Genomic DNA, 8219 nt, shown 5'->3' with positions numbered 1-8219 from the left:
GGGATTACCATCTGAAATGACATTCTATTGGAGGAGATGAAGAGAGTCTAGGATTACCATCTGAAATGACACCCTATTGGAGGAGAGGAGAGTCTGGATTACCATCTGAAATGACACCTGTATTGGGTGAGATGAGGAGAGTCTAGGATTACCATCTGAAATGACACACTATTGGAGGAGATGAGGAGAGTCTAGGATTACCATCTGAAATGACACCTATTGGAGGAGATGAGGAGAGACTAGGATTACCATCTGAAATGACACCCTATTGGAGGAGATTGTAAAGATGTATTATATATATGGATTGTAAACTTTTATTGTGATGTTATTGGAATGTACTTACTGTATTTGCATACTCACTGTGAATGTGTCTGGGAAACTGGCTCTGAGAATTTGGCATTCAATTTAAAACCACAGAAATGTATTTGATGAATATACTATACAGTGTTGGCCTGTTAGAGGTTCATGAGAGAGGCTGAATATCAACACATTGACAGACATAAGGAGCTGTGTAACCTGTCACTCCTTTACCAATGACCTGAGAGTGTCTGAAGGACATATAAGGAGCTGTGTGACCTGTCACACCTTTACCAATGACTTGAGAGTGTCTGAAGGACATATAAGACATAATATATGTCACATTTACAGAAATGATGATTGATGTGAAGTATCTCTGTCAAATACATGTTCAATAAATGACAGGAAAAGGAATGGAATGTATTTGTCTGTGCATGTCTATCTCTGAATGTGTGTTGGTCTCTGTGTGTGAATGTGTCTTTGATTAGTGTGATTAGTTCAATATAACTTCACATTATAAAGAGTCTATTTTTAACTTCATATGCTATACATTATAATCAATATTTTTGGGGGAGGGTTTGCAGAATCATTGTCTGTCATTGGTTACCCATCCTATCGTGTTACCATAACAACACAGATATGACCGTCTTGCGTCCTTCTGCCGAACCTGGTTGTTGTCACACTGCCCTCTGCTGGTAGCACTGCAAAACATCACTCAATCAAATCCTGATATAAAATAATACAAAATGCACTTTTACCAGATAGAATATGAATTTATGGGCTGAATTCTGGCATTAAGTGTATGCAAACGTTACATGACATAAATGTGAATATATAATATAAACGTATACATGTTGAACCAGCCCACTGTGTTGAAATAGGAAGTACATTTATAAGGAAGTGAAGGAAGAAATGGACAATATCGGTAGAAGAAAAATGTTTCTAAGGTTTGTACTGTACCGTTCTTTTACAATTGTATGTAGAAAAGTGTTTCGGAGAAGTTCGGCCATCGCACAGAGAGGTAAGACATCCACAAAATTGTTAAATTATTACAATACTGATTTCAACTTTCAATAATGATTATTTTAGACTTCCTTTCATTGATGCTGATTCATATTGATCAGCCTAGTCAATATGAATCAATGTTATATTATAGTCTACAGGGCTATGAGGTAGGTAGGGTATGGGAGATTGACTGCACATGACCATGATTATTGTCATTGCGCTCTTTCACTTCCCGGAGGAAGACGTGTGTCACGTAAACTAGTTACTTTGAAAAATAAAAGTCATTCTCGTCAATTCGGGCAAGTAAAAGTGACGTGCGGCAACGGGTATTGAAACTAAATGAAGTGGGTTTATGTGAAAAGTTTATGCCGCGATCACAACAACTGGGAACAACTGGGAGCTCTGAAAAATACGATGTCAGCTCTCGAGAAAGAGGACGGTTCAAATCGATTTTTCCCAGTCAGATAATTTTTTTTTACCGAGATCCCTGTGGTTTTGAATGCGACATTAAGTTGATAAACTCAGAAAGGTGGTGATCTGCTTTGCTCACTAGTTACCACATCCACAAAGTCAGAAGGTCCGCCTACCCGACCAATCAGATGAAGGGAGTGTGATGACGCATTAGCTTACCCGACCAATCATATGGTTGCGGGAAAACGCTGCAATCTCCAAATGGTAAATCTCGAGTTCAAGTTTTGAGGACCAAATAACGAAATACATTCAGGAACAACAACTGGCAACGTCACTAAAATTCATAACATCAGGAAAATACAAAAGTTTTGGCCCAAAAATTAAGTGGGCGTTTTTCTTTTTTTCGATAACTAGTATTTAAATGATGAGATCAACTGTTTGTTTTCTACGCACTACAAGAATGACGCGCTCGGCCCACTATTTATTGTTTCTGCAGTAAGGATTCACCCACCCTCTTTAGAGAATTATTGTGTAACTTATCTGCAGTCGAAACAGGACATATTTGTATAAGGAAGTAGAGGAAGTAACAATAAAATCAGAGACAGAGATACAAAATGGTATATCATAGACTGCATTTGAGGAACAATGGGAAAGTAATTCTGCTTTGAGAGTTGAAACCCCACCATTGAGAAAATGGCCCCTGAATGTTTTGGTGCACCTACTGGAGAGCTCTCCTTTGTCGCCACCCATTCAGCATTGTTCACACCCTCTTAAGCCTTAGCTCCACCCATCTGTTTAAGGATTCACATGTGAGGTCATGTGATAAACAGTGAGTAGTGTAGTAAAGATTAAGACTAAAAGTAGTAGCCTAAAATAAGGAACAATTCCAGATCAACAGAAAGTGTCCAGATATAAATATTTTATAAATGTTAGATGATGCTAATCGAGACACTAAACTGATGGGTCATGTGATAGAAATGCTGGTTCTGAGTGGCCCAATGACATCTCCTCCAGGACTTGATGTAAATTAGCCTGGTTCTGAATGCCCCAATAACTCTCCTCCAGGACTTGATGTAGATTAGCCTGGTTCTGAATGTCCCAATGACATCTCCTCCAGGACTTGATGTGGATTAGCCTGGTTCTGAATGCCCCAATAACTCTCCTCCAGGACTTGATGTAGATTAGCCTGATTCTGAATACCCCAATGATATCTCCTCCAGGACTTGATGTAAATTATTCTGGTTCTGAATGCCCCAATAACTCTCCTCCAGGAGTTGATGTAGATTAGCCTGGTTCTGAATGCCCCAATGGCATCTCCTCCAGGACTTGATGTAAATTAGCCTGGTTCTGAATGCCCCAATGACATCTCCTCCAGGACTTGATGTAGATCAGCCTGGTTCTGAATGCCCCAATGACATCTCCTCCAGGACTTGATGTAGAACAGCCTGGTTCTGAATGCCCCAATGGCATCTCCTCCAGGACTTGATGTAGAACAGCCTGGTTCTGAATGCCCCAATGACATCTCCTCCAGGACTTGATGTAGAACAGCCTGGTTCTGAATGCCCCAATGGCATCTCCTCCAGGACTTGATGTAGAACAGCCTGGTTCTGAATGCCCCAATGGCATCTCCTCCAGGACTTGATGTAGAACAGCCTGGTTCTGAATGCCCCAATGAGGCTCCAGCCTCTTTTTCTGTGAATCTGAATATGAATGAAACATGGTGTGATGTGTACATTGATGCAGGTTGTTTATTGTTACAGAATGTGTTCTCAGTGCAAAGATTCACTAATACAATTTAGACTTTTATTGTAGGTTACTTTGAAAGAAGTCTGTTTCTAAATGTCTGAAATGTGAATGAACAAATGTAGTTATTTTGTAACCTGACTCTCTCTCAGGTGCTGTGTTGGGGGCAGGAGGTCCGGCTGAGAGCAGTCTGACTGGTTCTGCAGAGCAGCAGCTGCGTTCTGTACGGACAGAGTTTGTGAAACGAGTATCAGGACCTGTCCTGAATGAACTGCTGGACAGACTCCTGCAACACACAGTCATCAACCAGGAGGAAATGGAGTCAGTGGAGGTGATCGCTGAGAGGACAGAGAAGGCACGTGACATCATCGACATGGTGTTGAGAAAAGGAAATTAGTCAAGTTCCAGGATGATCAACCTTCTTGGGGACCTGGACCCCATGTCTTTGTTCACAGCTTCAGATCAACAGTTGTAGTCAACCCCTGGAGGTGTGGAGACCAGGCAGAATAGACAGGCAGGATGGTTCAACATGTTCTTGCTGTCTGCTGCTTTAATTCAGGGTCACAACAATGTACAGAAAATGTCAATCAAACATTACCACTATAATAACAATAAACTTACTGAAGGACCAACCACACAGCCTCTCTCCTTCTGCAGCCTCCTGGAAGTGTGGCTCTTCTAGCAGGAGGGTCAGTCAGTCCTCCACTAGGTACCTAGCTGGACTCCTCTCTAGCAGGAGGGTCAGTTAGTCCTACACTAGGTACCTAGCTGGACTCCTCTCTAGCAGGAGGGTCAGTTAGTCCTACACTAGGTACCTAGCTGGACTCCTCTCTAGCAGGATGGTCAGTTAGTCCTACACTAGGTACCAAGCTGGACTCCTGTCTAGCAGGAGGGTCAGTCAGTCCTCCACTAGGTACCTAGCTGGACCCCTATCTAGCAGGAGGGTCAGTCAGTCCTCCACTAGGTACCAAGCTGGACTCCTGTCTAGCAGGAGGGTCAGTCAGTCCTCCACTAGGTACCTAGCTGGACCCCTATCTAGCAGGAGGGTCAGTTAGTCCTACACTAGGTACCTAGCTGGACCCTATCTAGCAGGAGGGTCAGTCATTCAACATAAATTTATTTTATGAATATATTGTACAGTGTTGGCCTGTTAGGGTTCATGAGAGAGACTGAATATCAACACAACCATTCTCAGAGCCAGTTTCCACAGACACATTCTCAGTTACCCAACCAGCCCGGACTTGATCCATATCAACCATCTCTGACGTGACCTGAAAATAGCTGCTGCGCAGCAACAGTCCTCATCCAACCTGACAGAACTTGTCAGGCCCTGCAGAGAAGAATTGTTGTATATTTCCATAGTGGTGTTGGTGTGTCCATGGATTTGTGGTTTGGGTCAGATAACAATCTGGACAGGAAGACGGCGGTGAAAGAGACAACGAACACTGAAGACAGACAGACAGACAGACAGACAGACAGACACACACACAGACACACAGACACACAGACACACAGACAGACAGTTTGTCCATTCAGACACATGAAATGGCAACAGTTTGTCCATTCAGACACATGAAATGAAAACAGTTTGTACATTCAGACACATGAAATGAAAACAGTTTGTACATTCAGACACATGAAATGAAAACAGTTTGTCCATTCAGACACATGAAATGGAAACAGTTTGTACATTCAGACACATGAAATGGAAACAGTTTGTCCATTCAGACACATGAAATGGCAACAGTTTGTCATTCAGACACATGAAATGGCAACAGTTTGTCATTCAGACACATGAAATGGCAACAGTTTGTCCATTCAGACACATGAAATGGAAACAGTTTGTCCATTCAGACACATGAAATGGCAACAGTTTGTCCATTCAGACATGAAATGGAAACAGTTTGTCCATTCAGACACATGAAATGGAAACAGTTTGTCCATTCAGACACATGAAATGGAAACAGTTTGTACATTCAGACACATGAAATGGCAACAGTTTGTACATTCAGACACATGAAATGGAAACAGTTTGTCCATTCAGACACATGAAATGGCAACAGTTTGTCCATTCAGACATGAAATGGAAACAGTTTGTACATTCAGACACATGAAATGGAAACAGTTTGTACATTCAGACACATGAAATGGCAACAGTTTGTACATTCAGACACATGAAATGGAAACAGTTTGTCCATTCAGACACATGAAATGGAAACAGTTTGTCCATTCAGACACATGAAATGGAAACAGTTTGTACATTCAGACACATGAAATGGAAACAGTTTGTCCATTCAGACACATGAAATGGAAACAGTTTGTACATTCAGACACATGAAATGGCAACAGTTTGTACATTCAGACACATGAAATGGCAACAGTTTGTACATTCAGACACATGAAATGGAAACAGTTTGTCCATTCAGACACATGAAATGGCAACAGTTTGTCCATTCAGACATGAAATGGAAACAGTTTGTACATTCAGACACATGAAATGGAAACAGTTTGTCCATTCAGACACATGAAATGGAAACAGTTTGTACATTCAGACACATGAAATGGAAACAGTTTGTACATTCAGACACATGAAATGGCAACAGTTTGTCCATTCAGACATGAAATGGAAACAGTTTGTACATTCAGACACATGAAATGGAAACAGTTTGTACATTCAGACACATGAAATGGAAACAGTTTGTACATTCAGACACATGAAATGGAAACAGTTTGTACATTCAGACACATGAAATGGAAACAGTTTGTACATTCAGACACATGAAATGGGAACAGTTTGTCCATTCAGACACATGAAATGGCAACAGTTTGTACATTCAGACACATGAAATGGAAACAGTTTGTCCATTCAGACACATGAAATGGCAACAGTTTGTCCATTCAGACATGAAATGGAAACAGTTTGTACATTCAGACACATGAAATGGAAACAGTTTGTACATTCAGACACATGAAATGGAAACAGTTTGTACATTCAGACACATGAAATGGAAACAGTTTGTCCATTCAGACACATGAAATGGAAACAGTTTGTCCATTCAGACACATGAAATGGCAACAGTTTGTACATTCAGACACATGAAATGGGAACAGTTTGTACATTCAGACACATGAAATGGAAACAGTTTGTACATTCAGACACATGAAATGGCAACAGTTTGTCCATTCAGTTTGTACATTCAGACACATGAAATGAAAACAGTTTGTCCATTCAGACACATGAAATGGCAACAGTTTGTCCATTCAGACACATGAAATGGAAACAGTTTGTACATTCAGACACATGAAATGGCAACAGTTTGTACATTCAGACAGAAATTTGTTTGTACATTCAGACACATGAAATGGCAACAGTTTGTAATTCAGACACATGAAATGGGAACAGTTTGTCCATTCAGACAGATGAAATGGAAACAGTTTGTCCATTCAGACAAAATGGGAACAGTTTGTCCATTCAGACACATGAAATGGCAACAGTTTGTACATTCAGACACATGAAATGGAAACAGTTTGTTTCAGACACATGAAATGGCAACAGTTTGTCCATTCTGACATGAAATGGAAACAGTTCAGACACATGAAATGAAATTTGTACATTCAGACACATGAAATGGCAACAGTTTGTACATTCAGACACATGAAATGGAAACAGTTTGTCCATTCAGACACATGAAATGGAAACAGTTTGTACATTCAGACACATGAAATGGCAACAGTTTGTACATTCAGACACATGAAATGGCAACAGTTTGTCCATTCAGACACATGAAATGGGAACAGTTTGTCCATTCTGACACATGAAATGGGAACAGTTTGTCCATTCAGACATGAAATGGGAACAGTTTGTACATTCAGACACATGAAATGGGAACAGTTTGTCCATTCAGACACATGAAATGGAAACAGTTTGTACATTCAGACACATGAAATGGCAACAGTTCGCCGACCCGACGCGCAGGGCAGCGGCTGAATTGTCTGCACCGAACACCAACAGCCCGAGACTAATAATAAAAATAGAAACGCAAGACTTTATCACCGGTTGGTGACCACTGGCATAGAGCAACATAGGCTGCTTGAAATACCGTAGTTGATCTATTTAATGCTGGGAAGTGGGTCCAAATAAACGAGAGATGGAACGAATGGTGACCTCGTTGTTGTAGGCCATAATATGATACCCCGTGAGAATGAAAACATCACAGTGACCTCGTTGTTGTAGGCCATAATATGATACCCCGTGAGAATGAAAACATCACAGTGACCTCGTTGTAGGCCATAATATGATACCCCGTGAGAATGAAAACATCACAGTGACCTCGTTGTTGTAGGCCATAATATGATACCCCGTGAGAATGAAAACATCACAGTGACCTCGTTGTAGGCCATAATATGATACCCCGTGAGAATGAAAACATCACAGTGACCTCGTTGTAGGCCATAATATGATACCCCGTGAGAATGAAAACATCACAGTGACCTCGTTGTAGGCCATAATATGATACCCCGTGAGAATGAAAACATCACAGTGACCTCGTTGTAGGCCATAATATGATACCCCGTGAGAATGAAAACATCACAGTGACCTCGTTGTTGTAGGCCATAATATGATACCCCGTGAGAATGAAAACATCACAGTGACCTCGTTGTTGTAGGCCATAATATGATACCCCGTGAGAATGAAAACATCACGGAAAAGGTGAGGAATTTATTATGCAATTATCATGGAAATGAAATAAATAAAAGCCTTG

At 40.9% G+C, this 8219-nt stretch overlaps 1 protein-coding gene across 2 annotated transcripts; it reads left to right on the top strand.

The window, feature by feature from the left end:
• The first annotated feature begins 881 nt into the window (after positions 1 to 881).
• LOC118383801 (caspase-1-like) lies at positions 882 to 4091 on the top strand. Of its 2 annotated transcripts, none has more exons than XR_004825725.2 (2): positions 882 to 1244; positions 3609 to 4091. XR_004825725.2 is itself a non-coding variant. In XM_052511604.1 (2 exons), exons 1-2 carry the CDS (start codon positions 1210 to 1212, stop codon positions 3851 to 3853), a joined length of 354 nt encoding a protein of 117 aa, XP_052367564.1. In that variant the 5' UTR covers positions 1076 to 1209; the 3' UTR covers positions 3854 to 4091. The 2 variants fall into 2 exon arrangements, 1 of the variants encoding a protein (XP_052367564.1); XM_052511604.1 differs by having other exon boundaries at positions 1076 to 1318.
• The last annotated feature ends 4128 nt before the right edge of the window (positions 4092 to 8219 follow it).

Source organism: Oncorhynchus keta, unplaced genomic scaffold (assembly GCF_023373465.1).
Source record: "Oncorhynchus keta strain PuntledgeMale-10-30-2019 unplaced genomic scaffold, Oket_V2 Un_contig_6966_pilon_pilon, whole genome shotgun sequence".
Lineage (NCBI taxonomy): Eukaryota > Metazoa > Chordata > Actinopteri > Salmoniformes > Salmonidae > Oncorhynchus > Oncorhynchus keta.
The sequence above is the reverse complement of the archived record's forward strand: the minus strand, read 5'-3'. Positions and strand labels throughout refer to the sequence as shown.